The 16,906-nt window shown below is 46.1% G+C and overlaps 1 protein-coding gene across 9 annotated transcripts in view; it reads right to left on the bottom strand.

Moving 5' to 3' along the window:
• Positions 1-15,668: 15,668 nt before the first annotated feature.
• The window catches only part of ADGRV1 (adhesion G protein-coupled receptor V1), a 457,213-nt gene continuing 455,975 nt past the window's right edge, over positions 15,669-16,906 (bottom strand). For all 9 annotated transcript variants that reach the window (XM_053290666.1, XM_053290664.1, XM_053290668.1 and 6 more), the window contains one exon: positions 15,669-16,118. In XM_053290666.1, the coding sequence (XP_053146641.1) occupies positions 16,000-16,118 (119 nt within the window). In that variant the 3' untranslated portion in view covers positions 15,669-15,999. The remainder of the gene's footprint in view (positions 16,119-16,906) is intronic.

Raw genomic sequence — 16,906 nt, 5'->3', positions numbered from 1 at the left:
ATGGTCGTTGCTCACCCCCCCACCCACCCCCACACCCAGTCCTTGGAGATTCAGCCATTCATGTCAATATAGGTGAAGAGCGATGCCAGAATAGGGGCTCACCAATCCAAATTATTTTTGACAGCCTCTGGTGGAATAAGGTCCTCTGGAGCCTTCCCTGATCTTTGTTGGGCAACTAGACTATGGATCTCAGAAGCTGACACAGGAGCCCACGCGGAAGTATTCTCAATGGCACAAGCAGGGCTTCCACAATCAGCAGCAGGGTCTTTGTAGAGCCCATGAAAGTATTTCTCCCAAATCTCCAGATGAATGTGACAGTCCAAATGGTTTGGACTGTAGCTGGGTGAATACGTTGTAAGATGCCAAAACATTGCAGAATCTTTGGATCTGAAGGCCTGGATGAGACACAGCCAGTCATCTTTCATGACGTCTCTTTTCTTACGAACCAGCAGGAGACACTGGCAGTCACCATCTTCTTTTCACCAAGGCTTCAGGGATTGGCCATGTTCCCTTATATAGACCTGGACCCTCAGCCAGTGACTGAGTTAGCCCTGCAAACTGCATTGACCTTCCTTGTAAAGCCAACACCTGCCTCTTGTGAAGAAGAGAAGGCATTTACTTCATTGGAACTGCTGAGTAATCCCATCACAGCCATACTGAAGTTAATTATTATGGAACTTCAGGCTAAATTGGACCCAGACATCAAGTATTTCTCATTATTGTAGGAATGTTACCAGAGGATGTTGGGAATGTTGAAGAAAAGACATTGTTTCTGCCCTTTGGTATAAAGAACCAACTGTTCTTGTATAAAATGATGTTTGTGTGGACACAAGAAAACATTTAATGAAGACGTTTCAAGTTAAGTAGTCTTAAGCTAAATTGCACAGTTACCTCATTGCCTTCAGGCAATAATTAGTCTTGTTTAACTCTCTAGTATTTGAAATGCTGAATGATCATGGTCAGGGAACTTCAAGGCAGACAATTTCTTAACATCTATTTAGTGCATGCATGAGAAATAAACCATGAAAAAGCAAATACACAATCTCCGAGTCCCCTACTGTGAAACCAAATAAATGGGATTGCACTGAGTGTTGACTTGACTAATGGCACATGTGTGGTGGGGATAAGCCCTGCAGCAGCACAGGATCAGATTCTACTGTCCAAGTGAATAATGTCTGACTTTCACACAGTAGACCCTCTTGTATGTCAATGAGAGCTTATAGAAATCAATGCAAATTGCAGATTGCAAGTGCCTCAAGGGCATGAATGTTTGGAGAACCAGCCAAAAGTAAGAACTATCTTGTTGGATCGGACCAAGGTCCATCTCATCTGTCTTCCAACAGCAGCCACTAAGAGACCTCAGAAAGCTTACAGGCAGGCAGGGCATGAAGACAATCGCTCACCCCAGCAATTGGTCTTCGTTGCATACTGCCTTTGAACAAGGAGATTCCATTTAATTATTCTGTCTAATCTTTTTTTATATATATAAGTTGGCGATGGTATGTGCATTTGACTTCCAAACTTTTTTTTCCACCTAGACCCTCTTCATTTGCACAACAATTAGGTTTTTTAGACAGCAGACTTTACCACAGGTTTACAGCGAGGTTTTTCTGCGAGTTCAGGGCATAACAGATACTTCTAAGCAAAAGAGGATTTGTTTACCCAAGACGTAAATCAGACTAGGTTCCAATACGGAGGGAAAACCCAAATTGTGTGTGAAATAGTCTCTGAAATATTGCATGGACTTCAGGGTAAATCTGGCTGATACATGGACACACACACACCCTCCCAAGGTGGTAAAGTCGCCATCTGAAAAAGCTCCTGGTATTACAGGTTACAAGCACAACAGTTTCAGTGAACAGACACTGCCCTCAACTGCTAAGAATACAGACATTATCTTTTTTTTAAAAGCTATCTAAGCTAGTGACCATCATCACAGCCTGTAGTACTGAGTTCTTTATGTTAAAGAATCATTGGACATTATGCTGAACGAGTGCACAGATATCTGTAAATATGTACATTGTCTGTGTGAATAAATGACTGTACCTGTTCATTCAAAAAGTGAACCTGGATATAGGCCCTTCAAATGTGTGGTACAGATAGGAAATTTACTGCAGTATCTGCGTTCAACATTACATGTGAATGATTGTACCTGTGCACAGATCTGCACCTGCCCTTAGCTAAGCAGGGTCTGCCCTGGTTGCATTTGAATGGGAAACTAGAAGTGTGAGCACTGCAAGAGATTCCCCTTAGGGGATGGAGCTGCTCGGGGAAGAGCAGAAGGTTTCAAGTTCCCTCCCTGACTTCTCCATGACAGGGCTGAGAGAGATTCCTGCCTGCAACTAGGGATGTGCACGGAACCACGGAGGCGCGGTCTGGCACTGGGGGGGGGGGTATGTAGCTTTTAAGGGCCCTCCCCCTCCGGCGCTCAACTTTTAAGCAAAGTTTTTGGGGTGGCAGCATTCCTCTGTGCCGCCCCTGCCCCCATCGTTGCCCGGCAGAAGGAGAAGTTTAGTGCATGCATGCGCCCATTGCTGCGCGCGCCCGTCGCCACCTCCACCGTGCACGTGCCGCACACGTCACACATTGTGCAATGTGTGATGTGTGTGGCGCGCGCGCATGGTGGCGACAGGCGCGTGCCACAACAGGCGCATGCGTGCACTAAACTTTTCCTTCTGCTGGGCAACGACGGGGGCAGGGGTGGCAGGGAGGAACGCTGCCGCCCCCAAAACTTTGCTTAAAAGTCGAGCGCTGGAGGGGGGAAAGCGGCGGGAGGGGTAAGTACTACCCCCCCGCCCTTAAAGCTACATCCCCCTCCCGCTGGACCGGCCCCAATCCGGACTGGTTCAGAGGCCTCTGACATGGCCCTGGACCGGTCCGGTGCACATCCCTACCTGCAACTTTGGAGAAGCCACTGCCAGTCTGTGAAGACAATACTGAGCTAGATAGACCAATGGTCTGACTCTGTATCTGGCAGCTTCCTATGTTCCTAGGTACATTGGTATGAGTGTTGAACATAATGTTTAAATGGGCCTGTTGTGTGAAGAAGTACTTCCACTGATCTGTGTTCGGTTTGGACCTTTCTGTCAATCAGTTTAATTTTGTGACCCAGAATTCTAGGATTATTAGAGATTCTGTGTGTGGGGGTGGGGGTGGGAGGCAACTTGTCCTAGAATTCTATTGTTCAGGGCCTTGTCTTCATAGCCAAATACACATTCTATACATGCCCCAGACAGCATGTGAGAATGGTGTTTGTCTATTTAAATCTCTGCTTTTTGTCAGCAAAATGCAAAGAAGAAATGCTTGCTGCTGTATGTATTTTTCTAAGAAAGTGATTATTTAGATTATGCATGGTTAAGTACTTTCTTCTAGCATTTATCTGAAATCTGTCCTCCTGTAATTTAAGCCCTTTAGATCAAGAACTTACTGAGACATTAACATCTCTCTCTGACACAGGAGGGAATCAGCCTTTGCCCCCTTCTGGGTGTCCACTCTTCCAATAACTGAAGAGTGCTATGATGTCTCCACGCAGTCTTCTCCCTTTCTTTATATGGCTGCAGTCACTTGCTGACATCCAGAGCAATGGCAGATTTGCCCCAGCACAAGAAGTTAGCTTAAAATGGGGGATTTGCACAATAGTACTCTTATGCAAATGTTCCCATTAAATCAGATGAGGTATACCACAGTTGCATAGTGCAACACTGGAGCGCATGTTTCAGACTTAGCACAAGTAGCTAGAGCAACAGTTTTGCACTAGCCCAGTGTCCTCCCACAAGCATTTCGTTGCTCTAGATGGCAGCCATTGACTAGAAGGGAAGGGATGACCACTTGCCTGCCAATGAAGTTGTGGGTAAGGCAGGCAGCTGGAGGTGGTCCCTCCACCAACTCAGGTGGCTGCCTCATTATACCTCATTAGCAGGCCAGCTGTGCTTTGTATATTAATAACCTCCCAAGGGGTAACTTGAGGGGTGGAGTGTGCTGATCTTCTCCCCTGTCAGGGCTGAGCCTTGGGAGTGGTCCGAGTAGAACTGGTCTTGGGGTAGCAAGCATGAATTGTCCCTTTTGCTAAGCATGGTCCACTCTGGTTTGCATTGGAATGGGAAACATGTGTGAGCACTGTGAGATATTCTCCTCAGGGGATGGAGCTGCTCTGGGAAGAGCATCTAGGTTCCAAGTTCCCTCCCTGGCTTCTCCAAGGTAGGGCTGAGAGAGACTCTTGCCTGGAAGCTTGGAGAAGCTGCTGCCAGTCTGTGTAGACTGTACTGAGCTAGATGGACCAATGGTCTGACTCGGTATAAGACAGCTTCCTATGTTCCTAGAGCCGGGAGCCAGAGGACAAGCTGACAGACAGAAGTCAATGCTGGGAGACTGCTTCTAGTCCCAGCCAGTCCTGACATCCCCCATGTATATACAGATTGCATGGGGCTTATGCAGAACCATCCTGCTGGCCATGCTCTCCTGATGTCAACTTGTCTGGTCACACGTACAGGTGGAGATGTGTGGGTAATGTGTCGATGGCTTTAGTTTTTTGTTTTTTTTTAAATGGCATGAGTCTATACAACCTACCCTGTGGTGAGCTCTCTCATCTCCAGGGTAGCTTGGTCATTTGTATCCTACAAACCAAGTGGTAAGGAGAACTGTACAACACATCAGGTGCAGATGTGGATAGAATATGTTCTGAAATATTCATCTCTGTCCTCCCTCTGTAACATCCTGCCAAGTGTCAAGGAGATTTTTTACTACACATCTGCGCTGGATTGAAGATCCAGAGAAGCAGGCATATGGTAAACACTTGATTTGACCAACACTTGAAATGATGTTGCAGGTAATTTGACTTACTAAATAGTTACATCATCATCATCATCATCATCATCATCATTAATTCGATTTCTATACCGCCCTTCCAAAAATGGCTCAGGGCAGTTTACAAAGAGAAATAAAACAAATAAGATGGCTCCCTGTCCCCAAAGGGCTCACATTCTAAAAAGAAACATAGGACACACACCAGCAACAGTCACTGGAAGTACTGTCCTGGGGTGGATAGGGCCAGTTACTCTCCCCCTGCTAAATAAAGAGAATCACCATGGTAAAAGGTGCCTCTTTGCCCAGTTAGTGGGGGCATAGACATGCCCATAGAGTTTAATTAACATACAGTAAACTGTTGTTTGTGTTCCCAATAATTTTTGTGTTCCTATGGTGTGCATAACCTCTTTATTATGCACAATGTCAATGGTAAACCCCTCCTGTATTCTACCAAAGACAACCACAGGGCTCAGTGATTGCCAGGAGCTGACATCGACTCGATGGCACACTTTACCTTTAATATGACTGAAATGTGATTACTTTGTTTATTACTGGGATTTTAAAAATAACTTCTTGGGATTCTGGGAAGAATTTTTCAAGATCAGAAATTGAAGGAACAACAGAAAATGGTTATTGTGCATTTTAATGACCTCCCCCCACCCATTGTGTCAGAGACTTATTTTGTTGCAGTGCTCTGATGCAACTCTTTTCTTCTGTCTTGCATCTGCACACAGCGGATAGCACTGCTAACAGGAAATCAACATATCCTTAGTAAGTGTATTCATTTGGGGAGGTGAAATAAATTCAAAGTAAACCACAAGCAATGTCAGCCTAACCCAGGGCAAAAATGGCAGCATTGGCTGCTATCAACATCCAAAGTCAGAGGGCCAATGATCTTGTAACAACAGGTTACTCACCTGTAATGTTGGTTCTTCTAGTGGTCATCTGTACTTCTACACAAATGGGCTATGCGCCTGCGCAGAGACCTGGTCGGAAACTAACAAGCTCAATTCTCCTGCTTTGGGCGGGAACCCTGTCCCCAGCCACTATGTGCGGCTGCGCCACTCCTCATCCCCTCAGTCACAGAATCCAGCTTCAGTGAACCCCGCGGGGAGGATGGGAGGGTGTGTAGACTTACAGATGACTACTAGAAGAACCAAAGTTACAGGTGAGTAACCTGTTGTTCTTTAACGTGATCTCTGTCTTCTGTACAAATGGGCGCATAACAAGCTAGTACCCAAGGAGGAGGGAAGAACAGAAGCAAATATAATCTGCCAGAAATTTTTATTGCAGAAACAAATACATCAACTGAAAATGGATTGCAGGACACTCCTGCCAAATACAGCATTATTCCGTGCACTGGTATCAATTGCATAATGATGGATAAAAGAATGGGGCAAAGCCCAAGTAGCTGCCTGACATATAGTGTCCAACGGGACCGTCTGATCAAAGGCCACAGAGGCTGCCACAAACCTAACAGAGTGTGCCTTAACCGTAGCAGGCAGGAGCTTTTTCGGTTGCCACCCCACTTCTCTGGAATTCCCTTCCCCTGCAGATTCGTTTAGCAACTTCTTTGTCGATTTTTAAATCTTTATTGGAGACTTTTCTTTTTCACCAGGCTTTTACCCTGTAGTTTATCTATTCCCCTCTGCCCGCTGTTAGTTACTTTAGTTTTATTTAGAAAGTAATTTTAATGCTGTCTTGTTTTGCATGTTTTTGTACACCACCTAGAGTCTTCAGAGTGGGCGGTATATCAAATGTTTCAAATAAACAAACAAACAGACAAACAAACAAACAAACAAACAAACTGCTTATGAGCCAATTGATAACAAAGTTCAATTGTGGAAACTATCCATCTAGACATGGACTGGGCCGAAACTTGTAGACCTTTACGCAGCCCATCATATAGAATGAACAAGGAAGAAGATTCCCTCCAGATAGCAGACCTCTGAACGTAGAAGGATAATGCCCTTCGAATGTCCAAACAGTGTAACCTTGTTTCCTCATCCGATGAAGGATTTGGAAAAAACATGGGCAAAGTGAGTAGGGATGAACAGTGAAACATGGACACCACTTTGGGCAGGAACTGGACATCCGGCCTGAGTACAACCTTGTCCTTATGGAACTAAAGGTACAGTTGGTCAACCCTCAGGGCCCGCAACTCACCGACCCTCCTGGCGGAGGTCACGGTCACCAAGAAGGCAACCTTTCAGGTCAGAAGACGAGAATCAATTGAAGCCAAGGTCTCAAATGGCGGCTGTAGCAGGCCAAACAATACCACTGACAGGTCCCAGGTCGGTGACATGACAGGATTGTCTGGGAACATATGAGTCAAACCTTTCAGAAAACTTTTTACCCCCAGATCTTTAAACCATGAAGCTCAGTCAGCGGGGGAATGTGCCACAATGGCAGCCAAATACACCTTAAGGGATGAAAGTTTTAAACCAGATTCCTTAAGAGACAACAGATAATTACATATATCTTGAATGGATGGATTGAACACATCAAAGTTATGCAGTACAGCGAAGGAACAGAAACGAGTCCACTTGTGATCATATGGTTTCCCTGTGGACTGCTTTCTGGCAGCAACCAGAACTTCCCTATGTCTCAATGGGAAGTCAGCAGGACTTTCCATGCCATCAGATGAAGGGACCGAACAACTGGGTGAAGCACCCATCCCTTCTCCTGTGACAGCAGGTCCAGCGGGGCATTCAGGCATTTCCAATCCACCGCCAAGCGCCTCAGGACCAGAAACCAAGGCCTCCTGGGCCACCACAGGGCTATCAGGATTGCCCTGGCCCGATCCACCCTCAGTTTGTGCAGGACCTTTGGAATGAGGGGAAACGGGGGAAACACATACAGAAGGGTATGTGGGATGAAGATAGGATGAAGGCATCGCTCAGAGAGCCCTCGCCCTCCCCTCCCCTGGAGCAATAGAGGGCACATTGCACATTGTCCTGGGAAGCAAATAGGTCTAGTAATGGGACTCCCCAGTTTACAAATACGTCCCTGAGAATACCTTGGTGTAAAGCCCACTCGTGGGAGTCCACCGTCAATCTGCTCAGAGTGTCTGCTTGGTCATTCAGCTCACCCAGTATATGAACTGCCTGAGGAGATATCTCATGTGCCATGCACCAATGCCAAAGCTCCAGAGCCAGAAACAGAAGGTTCCTTGAGGATGTGCTACCCTATTGATTGACATAGGCCTTTGCCATCATATTGTTTGTTTGTATTATCACTGAATGACCCCCAATCAGGGGCAGGAAGCCTTTAAGAGCATTGAAAATGGCCAATAGCTCCAGATAATTGATGTGTTGAGTCCTCTCTTTGTAGGCCCAATGTCCACTCAGACGAAACCATTCCAGGTGTGCTCTCCAACCAAGCTCTGATGCATCTGTTGTGACCACCCATTGGGCTTGAGGGGCCTGAAAGGGAGTACCAACACAAGTGCCGAAACTCTGTCCACCGCTCTGCTGTCGCCCATGCCCATCGAGGGGGCATGTATTCTAGATGGCCGGGATCCCGAAGGGGATAGAACATGTCTAAAAACCACCTCTTAATGATGTGCATTCAAAGATGCGCCTGAAGTAGCACGTACATACTCTCTGCCATGTGACCCAGCAGGCGCTGTATGAAGCGCATAGTCTGTGGGCCACCAACTAGGAAAGCGGCCGCCAATCTCTGGAGAGTAACTATGTGGCCCATCGGAAGGAAGACCTTTTCCAAGGTCATGTCGAATATTAGTCCAATCAACTGAATTCGACAGGTGGGTTCCAACTGAGATCTTTTGAAGTTTATTTGGAATCCCAGCTCCTGCAGGGTATCTATCACAATCTCAAGGGCATCCAGGAATGCATGCCTGGTGCTCACCAAGATGAGCCAATCGTCTTGATACAGCAGCACCTGGAAACCTTGCTCCTGCTGAAACACCACCACCGGGGCCAGACATTTCTTGAAGACTCTCGTTGCGATCGTAAGGCCAAATGGCAATTGATAGGGAATACCCCCAATCTGAAAACGCAGGAAGCGTTGATGCTGAGGGCATACTGAAATGTGATAGTACACATCTTTTAGATCCAGGGAAACCATCCACTTGTTCTTTTCCACGATGTTCATAATGGTTAGTACCAACAGCATTCGGAACCTTTTGTAGACCAAATGTTTGTTCAGGGCCCTGAGGTCTAGTATAGGGCGCTGACTGCCATCTGGCTTTGGCACAAGAAAGTACCAGGAATAGAACCCGGGGCTGCTGGGGTTGGCAACTTTCTCGATCGCATCCTTTTCCAGAAGAGCAGCAACCTCCTGATCCAACTCTGGGGTGCAAGGAGTCACCACAATCCTGGACACTGGCTGTGTCCTGAAAAACTCCAGGGCCTAGCCCAAACGTATAATTGTGAGGACCCACTGGTCCGTAGTCACTTTGTCCCAGCTGACCGAGAATGGGGCCAGACGAGTCCTGAAATGCCCCAAGTAATTGCTTCTTCTGGGAGATATTTTGGCGCTATTTCTGAAAGGCCGGCTTACTGGGCTGGCCACCTGACTTGTATCTTGGTTGGAATTTGTTAACACAAAAGGCCGTTCTGAAGGCGACTGTTGTTGGGAAGAGGCCCTCTATGTCTGATAAGGCAACTACTTGGCAGTTTTCTGTGGTTTGGTAGTCGTCGATAACATATGTGTTGTTATGTGCTGTGCTCCTCAACTTCTGAAATTTCTGGAGTGTGTCATCAGTCTGTTCTGAAAAGAGACTAGAGCCCTCAAAGAGCAGGTCCTCAACCCTAGCACGTGCCTCATAGTTAAGTCCAGATGAGCGCAACCAAGCGTGTCATCTGAGCGCCACAGATGTGGCCATCACTTTGGCTGCACATTCCACCAAATGTCGGGCCAAATAAAGTTCCTGTTTTGCCAGCTGAACGGCCTTGCAGAAAAATGCTTTTGGCGGATCCCTCTTGTCCTGTGGGAGGAGATCCAGGAAAGGACCCACCTTCTCCCACAAAAAGTGGTTATATTGGGCATTATAAGCCTGATAATTGGCCACCCTCAGTGGAGGGCCGAGGCCGAATACAGCCTCCTCCCAAAGGAATCAAATTTTCTGCCTTCCTTGTTACTCTGTGCAGACTGGCTGTGACCCATGGTCCTTTGCAAGGAAGCCTCCACGATAATTGAATTTGGAGTGGGATGATTTTTCAAAAAGCCCATATCATCCTGCAGTTGCACCCTGCAGAAGTTCTCTAAACGCCTGTTAGGCTGAGAAAGCATTGTTGGCTTTTTTCAGTGAGCTCGCATGACCTTCAGCAATGCCAAAGTCAGGGGCAGAGCACCCAGTACCTTGGCCTCTGAGTTGATAAGGCTGAACAAAGGGTCCAGTTCTCCCTTTTGCTGGTTACTGAGGCTCACGCCCAATGCCGATGCAATTCGGGCCACATAAGCGGAGTACAGTTTGAGGTCCTCTAATGAGGAGACAGGCTTCAAGTCAGACTGTATGTCAAGCGGGGACGGGCCCAGAGAAATGACTTCAGAGTCCCGGGAGCTAGCATCACTTTCCTATTTGGGCTCCGGGGGAACCAGAGGGTCTTGTGTCATGGGCGTCGAACTGGAAGGGGAGTTGGGTTTGCTACCTGGGTTGTCCAGTATTGAAGCAGAATGTTCTGCCTGCAAACTTTGGACAGGCATGGTAGCCTGATGCATCACTGGAACTGAAGGGGGTGGTTCACGACGCTCGTTGCGATCCCTCAGGGAGTGTTGTGGTGAGCGGGAATGCGGCCTCCTTCTGAGAGTGAGGGAGGCTCACACCAACCCCTCATCGTTACAAGTTTCCCATACATGGGACCTTCTGGGTAACAGGACCCATAACGGGGTCCAGCATAGACTGAATAGTCAGACTGATAGTCCACTTGGTATCAATCGCACGATCCAGAGTCCTGGTGCCACATGCCGTAAGAAGGCTCAGCGACCACCAACGGTGAGTGATATTCCGACACTTGGTATCGATCTTGATATGATTGATCATGACACTCCCAGGATCGGTCCCGCCTGTAAGTCGAGGAGAGTTCTTCTGAGTCCCAACGGGTACCATGGTCCCTAAGAGGGATACCCTCTTGGTGCCTTTGAGGGGGCAACCAGCGTCTAAGCAGCCATGATGCGTCTTCTGCTGGTTTGGTTGGAGAATAAGCTTCCTCCTCTGATGAAGTACACCTCAGTTCATCCATTGCCACTGAAGGTTCTCTACTTGATCTAGCCTGATCGTGGGCTAAGTCCACTGACTCCACAGCCACGGGTGAGGTAGGTCTTGTCGACATCGACAATTTCTGTGCTGGACAATCCAAGTCCACTTTAGTCTTTTTGGTCACAGGGACCTCTGACGTAGGAAATTCCTCCGTTTTCTTCTTCTTGGGAATAGGAGGGAGGTGCTGACCCGCTGGCAAATGACGATGCCACTTCTTCCTTTTTATCTTCGGTACTGACCCCGAGGTATTCGGGGAGAACTTCAGTACCACAGGCGCCTGATGCTGAGGGAGGACCTCCGAGCGCACCGGCTCACTCAAAGCTGTCAACAGCCAAGTGTTAGAGGATGCTGAGACCGGTACCGGGGTTGGGTTTTCGGCCTCTACAGGAGCGGATACCACACGCTCCGTTGTACTGATGAAGCCGTTTTTATGGACCACTTCAGTGATAGGGCTTCCAAGGAATGGAGAGCCAGATCCGACAGGGCTGCATGCAGGCGAGAAGCCTTATTCTTGCGAGCCTGCTTTGTGAACTTCTGGCAGTGAAGACAGGTCTCAACAATGTGGGATCCCCCAAGCACAAGAGACACTCAGTATGAGTATCAGGGGAAGGGATCTTAGATCCTAAGCGGATATATTTTTAAAAGTTCATTGTGTCTGGCATAAACGCCAAAGGCTGGCAACCATGCTCCGTCCCAGCCGGGATTGGAGCTCCAAGGAAGGGAAAAACCCGCAAAAAACAAACACCAAAGAAAAAACGCTACTACGCAAAAGAATGAAAGAAAGAAAAACTAAGAAGCTAAAGAATGGGGAGGGGGGAGAGGATATCTTGATCCTACTTGTTGCCAAGCTGCAGACTCCACGATGTTCACTGAAGCGTGGATGAAGAAAGACTGAGAGGATGAGGAGTGGCGCAGCCGCACATAGTGGCTGGGGACGGGGTTCCCGCCCAAAGCAGGGGAATTGAGCTTGTTAGGTTCCGACGAGGTCTCTGCGCAGGCGCATAGCCCATTTGTGTAGACCATGGATTCTCAATGTTGGGTCCCCAGATGTTATTGGACTTCAACTCCCATAATCCGCAACCAAAGGCCTGGGGATTATGGGAGTTGAAGTCCAATAACATCTGGGAACCCAACATTGAGAATCCATGGTGTAGAAGACAGAGACCACATCGAAGAACATGCCCAACTGTGTAACACAGCAAAGTGTGAGAAGCAGTTTGTATTCAGAGTTATGAGTGAAAACAAAGCAACCATCAGGGTTTTTTTTGTTTCAGAAAAAGTCTGAGTGCACGTTGTAGTATGTATTTCATGCCACTCAAATACCTGGGCCAGGCTAAGCTGTTGAGCAAGCAGTGGATAATAGAATTGTGTTGATGTCTTCCTCCAGAACAACGGTTTGTGCAAAGGCATTTTAGTGGACAGATGAGCAAAAGAGGCATTGACCACTACCAACATAAAGCAAGTCTTCAGCCTCTGTCACTGAAAGCACTTGCATATCAAAGAAGGATTTTTGAGTGTCATGTCTGCAAGTCTCCCCATATGAAACTGTCCAAGAGTCCCACACTTTTTTTGGAGTTCCCCCACTGTCAGAGGCACAGTGCGTGGATACATGAGAGGACCTTCTGTGCCCCAGTGCCCACGATACGGAATAGTCTTCCAAGAGAGGAATGCCAGACTCCACTACTGTCTGATTTTAGATGAGCCATGGAGACTATTTTATTTCACAGAAGGTTTTTAAAGTGAAATTATTACTGCTGCTTATTTGTACTCTATTTTTATACTGCTGAAAGTTGGTTCAGTGTAATTCAGAAACTGGGACGGAGCTACCAGTTTCCCAATGTATCATTGGCACATGGGCCTGCTCCACCTCTGGGGTCCCTTCTCCCCTCCCCCCTCTCCCCTCCAGCCGACTGGCCAGCAGCTCCTCGTGCTACTCATGGCTGTCGGCATCCACCCGCCTGCCTTATCCTCCGCCACTGCCTCCTATTCTTCTTGGCCCACTGGCTGCTCCTGCTTCCAGCTGTGAGCCAGAAGCCGGAAGAGCAGGTAGGCACCCAGGGTACCCAGTGGGTGGACTGGCAGCCTCAGCCTGCCCCTGCCATACCTACTCTTTTTCTCCACCAGTCACCCCACTGGCTGCTCTGGCTGCCCAGGCTGCCCACTGCTTCCAGCCAGTTTTTGCAGCACAGGCCAGGCACACTGGAGGGCCCTTTCTTTCTGGTGGTGCTACAAGAACTGGCAGCAGGGCCAGGGCCCAAGGGCAGTCGGGTGAAGTGGCCAAGCGAGGGCCAGGGGCAGAGAAGAAGTGGCCAAGTGGCAGCTCAACTTAAGGGAGATTATGTACAACTTTTCTCCAATGTGTTTTTGCTTCTTAAAAACAGCACATCACTTTGATCATGTGTTAAGCTTTTGCTTCTAGAATTGATAGGCTGTACTATTGCTGTAGCTTTTCACTTTCAAATTGTGTGGATTGATTCTATTCAGATAGCTAGGACTTATTTAAATAAGAGATCCTGTGAGCACAAACTGTTGATTGTATTTTCTATTATTTTATCTGTTTTGTGTTTAATATAAGAAGAAGCTGTCACTAGAATTGCCCATATATATCAAATTATCTGTATATCAAATATATATCCATATATCAAATTATCTATGTTTGTAACAGGAAGCATGTAATCCATAGAAATAATTAAAACAAACACCGACCTTAGCATGAACTGCTTGAGGTTGGAGACATAGCAAGTGGCAGAGCAATGGTAAAACTGTCAGGCAGCGGCAAGCCTTTCAGTTAAGACGTGAAGAATTTAAGAATGTTCTCTTCATAACTGCATCAAGAAGTCATTTTCATCACATCATAGAGTTGGAGGAATCCAGACTGCAGGACCATCCACCTCTGGCCCTTCTGCTCCTCATGCACCAATCCATATATGTGATCAAGAACAAAATGTGTCACAACAATATGCATTTGGGAAAATGCTTCCCCAGCAACTACCTTGTAATGACACATATGATTTGGTAACTTGGGGGATTCTGGCCTCTACAAATCACTGACTGTCTAGTGCCCCTTTCTTGCCTATGGGAGAAGTCAAAGCAATCTTATGTGACAATGACCTGCTGCACCAAGATCTTTGAACTTTTATTTTCTCTGGGGGAGATTTGTGTGTATGTAATCTTTATGAGAGATATTGGCTGATGTTCAGAGCAAGAAAGCACTGATGCAGTGAGAGAGCAAGTGCAATTTCTGCAATTGAGAGCAAGTGCAAGTGCAATTGAGAGCAAGTGCAATTGAGAGCAAGTGCAATTGAGAGCAAGTGCAATTTCTGAGGCCTTCCCCTTCCCCAGAAGTAGGAGTCTGCATGAACCGGTTCGGCGGTCTATTCACAGACTGCCAAACTGGTTTGAAAGACAGACGTTTGAGCCATTTCAAAAGTGTGTGCGGGGGTTGCTTTAAGCAGCGAGGAGGGTGCCCTTACCTCCTCACGTTTCCCACTCCGGCACTGCTTCCAAAACCACTGTTGCAGGATGGCTGTATACCCTCTTGCTGTCCTGGTCAGTGTCATACTGAAAGTGGCGGGTGTGCATGCGCATGTCATGCACATGTAAGGGCACTCTCCTCACTGCTTAAAGCAACCCCTCTCCGTCACCCGGGTGTGCACGGAACCAGTTCCATGCACATCCCTACCCAGAAGGCCCTTTGTGCCATCCAAAAATATGTCCCTGAGGGTTGTGCAGTCCTTGGGGACATATCTTTGGGTGGCAGAGAGCTTTTTCTGAGGAAGAAAAGGATGGAAAAATTGCCATTGCCCCACTCCACTGGCACAGTTACTTTGGAAGTTCTCTTAGAATGCTTTCGTGCTGCACTAGTGTTTCTTTGAATCATGTATAATTATCAAAGTGGTGCTCAGCTCACAGCTCTTCTGGATACTTCCTCCATTCTCTCACACCAGTTTAGGGCCGGGTTACCTGGGAGAGTGCCGCCTTCTGCATGATCCCCACCATACATTAAGGTCATCGAGAAATGTCCACCTCTTGTCAAGTCACCAGCTAGTCTGGCTGGCGGTGACTCAGGCTATGTGCCCCCTATAGATGTTTGTGGTTTAACATCTTTACCAGCCTTTAAAAGAGCTCTTAAGACACATTTTTTAAAGCTAGGCTTTTAGTAGTATTTGAATGTTTTAAATTTTGTTTTAACAGTTTGTCTTATTTTGTTTTTGTTGTGTTTATTTTTGTGAACCTCCTGGAGCCTTTGGATTCAGGTGGTTATTAAATAAGTAAATAAGTAAATAAATAAACTGAAAGCTAAGCCAAGCTTAACTGGGACATATTTGAAGACCAATAATAAACAACAGTTTTCTTTTTTTTAAAACATAGCCCATGGAGAAAGATGTTTTCTAACCATCAGCTCCTTCCCTTATCTACTCTGACTATTTCTTAGGGTTACTACTCTATCAGATAGCATGCCAGATTAGATTAATTCAGTGCCATGCAGATTGTCCAGGGCAAGAATCTATTTTGCCTTGTTTGGAGGAGGGATAATATTCTCTTGTGGGGCACAAAATGCATCAAAAAAGACCATGGCATTCAGATAATTAGCACCTCTACAATTCCATATCTTTGGTATACTGATCAGTCACACACAAAGTCTCTATCAACAGACTATCAGTTTTTATTAAAACAGACTTACATATACAGGTTAATTTTTTTTAAAGGCTACACTTGATGAATATGTGCATCTAAGTTAACCTGAACAAACAGCTCAGCCACTCTAATGATTTACAGGTTTTGTGGTTTTTTTCCTGATTCACAAAAAGACATTCCTTCTTGTTAATTATCCAGTTACAGCTCACAGCATTCTGTTACACAGCTGTATGTAGTGTTTTGTTGTTGTTGTTGTTGTTGTTGTTGTTAGTGCAAAAGAAAACTAGATATAAAAACATGGAGACTGGATAACTTTTTTAAAAAAGATGGAGGTACTAGAGGTGAGTGTCTGCTATAGGTATTCTTCTAAGTTCTACAATCTGGGAGTTCACCATGTTGCTTCCATCTTGGCTGCCATGGCAGGAGTCTGTGTCACCGATAGTGAGGCCTGCACCTGAAACACAGAAAGCAAGATGTAACTTGTGAGAACTGCAAACTGAAATAGCAGCATATCCTGTGGAGAGAAAAACCTGCCCTGTTTCTTTATTCTGACATCAGCTCCCCTGTTCCCAATATAAATGTAGCTGTTCTTTCTGGTCTGGAGTTTTGTACAAAGGAAAGAGATCTCCAAGCTACACTAGAAACCACTGAAGGCTGAGTGAATTTCAAATTGTAGGGTTAATCTTATCAAGGATCAGCTAAAACAATCTTGCATGCTTCTATCTATTAGTTAATCTTAGCGTTACTGTAACTGATAGCATGCAAGATTATTTAACTGACCCTTGATTATTTAGTTTTTCCTAAAGAAGAGTCCCCTGACTCAAACTTGGGAGTTAATAAATTGTTTCTAGTGCACCTTTGAGATCTCTTCTTTCCATCTTTTCCATGTTGGTGATTTCCCTACTTTCCCTGTTCTTTGTTGATACAGTTATTTATTATGGCTGACATAAGGAAAATTACTCAAAGTAGTCCCACTGAAATTAAAAGGACAAGTTGGGCACTCCAAAGAGCTTATGGCAGTGTGCATTCCTAAAAGAAATGATACCTCCTTCAAGACTGTTTCTTGCAGAGTTGCATCAGCTCCTTTAGGAATGCTGTTTTTCATTATACATTTTTGCTTTATATTTTGAAGAAAAGCTGTATCTTGAAATGTGTTATTGGAACTGCTAGACAATTATTTTTTGAAATTGTTTCTGGCACAAAGAGTTCTTCTTTTTTTAATAAATAAAACATGCTAAACAG

Source organism: Hemicordylus capensis, chromosome 2, assembly GCF_027244095.1.
Source record: "Hemicordylus capensis ecotype Gifberg chromosome 2, rHemCap1.1.pri, whole genome shotgun sequence".
NCBI classification, from domain to species: Eukaryota; Metazoa; Chordata; class Lepidosauria; order Squamata; family Cordylidae; genus Hemicordylus; species Hemicordylus capensis.
This window is presented reverse-complemented; position numbering and strand designations above follow the sequence as displayed.